General features: G+C 40.4%; 1 protein-coding gene across 1 annotated transcript; it reads right to left on the bottom strand.

Annotated features, from left to right (window-relative positions):
• Positions 1 to 94: 94 nt before the first annotated feature.
• Positions 95 to 616, bottom strand: LOC105461338 (vesicular glutamate transporter 1-like; the record flags this gene model as incomplete). Its single annotated transcript, XM_011707835.1, has 2 exons — positions 477 to 616; positions 95 to 325 (listed from the first exon to the last, which is right to left on the bottom strand). Coding segments are annotated over exons 1-2 (348 nt in total), but the record flags the coding sequence as incomplete, so codon positions are not given.
• Positions 617 to 622: the final 6 nt, after the last annotated feature.

The following is a 622-nucleotide window of genomic DNA, read 5'->3' as shown; positions in this document are numbered from 1 at the left end:
TGTATCAAGCAGAAGACGGCATACGATGAGCAAACTTCAAAAATAAATTAATTGGAGCTTGTTCCTGAAGGGAGCTTTTTGCAAAAAAACTTACTGCGATCAATCCTTGCACCACCCGAAGAGTTATCAAGACGTATAAATGCGTTGCATAGGGTATTAAAAACCCTAAGAGAGCTGTTAAGAGATTTGCTAAGCCGAATACGAGTTTCGTACCATATCGCCTGGCTATGACACCACCAGGCAGTTGCGATGTCCAGTGCAACCAGTAGTATGCACCCAACGTCAGTCCTTGCTCGTATTCGTTCCAGGCAAATCGATTTTCATACTAAACAAAACCGTGAAAAGTAAGAAAATGTCGAAGAGGAAAGCGCTTTCTTTCAAGCAAAAATAAAATTAGTATCGTACGCGGAAGATACAATTATAAATTTTATTCGCAAAAAAATAGTGTCTCTTTAAAAAAGTTATTTTCGGGATACCGTAACACTTTCGTTTTCGAAAGACAGTGTCGTCGGGAATGAAAAAGAAGTGTTGTCATCTCGCGATGTCTCGTTGTTCCAAACATCAACAATTGACGTACTGTTCTCCACTTCCATATTGCACTGTGCGATTGCTGCGGGTTTCG

This window comes from Wasmannia auropunctata, unplaced genomic scaffold (assembly GCF_000956235.1).
Source record: "Wasmannia auropunctata unplaced genomic scaffold, wasmannia.A_1.0 LD292737.1, whole genome shotgun sequence".
Taxonomy (NCBI): Eukaryota; Metazoa; Arthropoda; class Insecta; order Hymenoptera; family Formicidae; genus Wasmannia; species Wasmannia auropunctata.
This window is presented reverse-complemented; position numbering and strand designations above follow the sequence as displayed.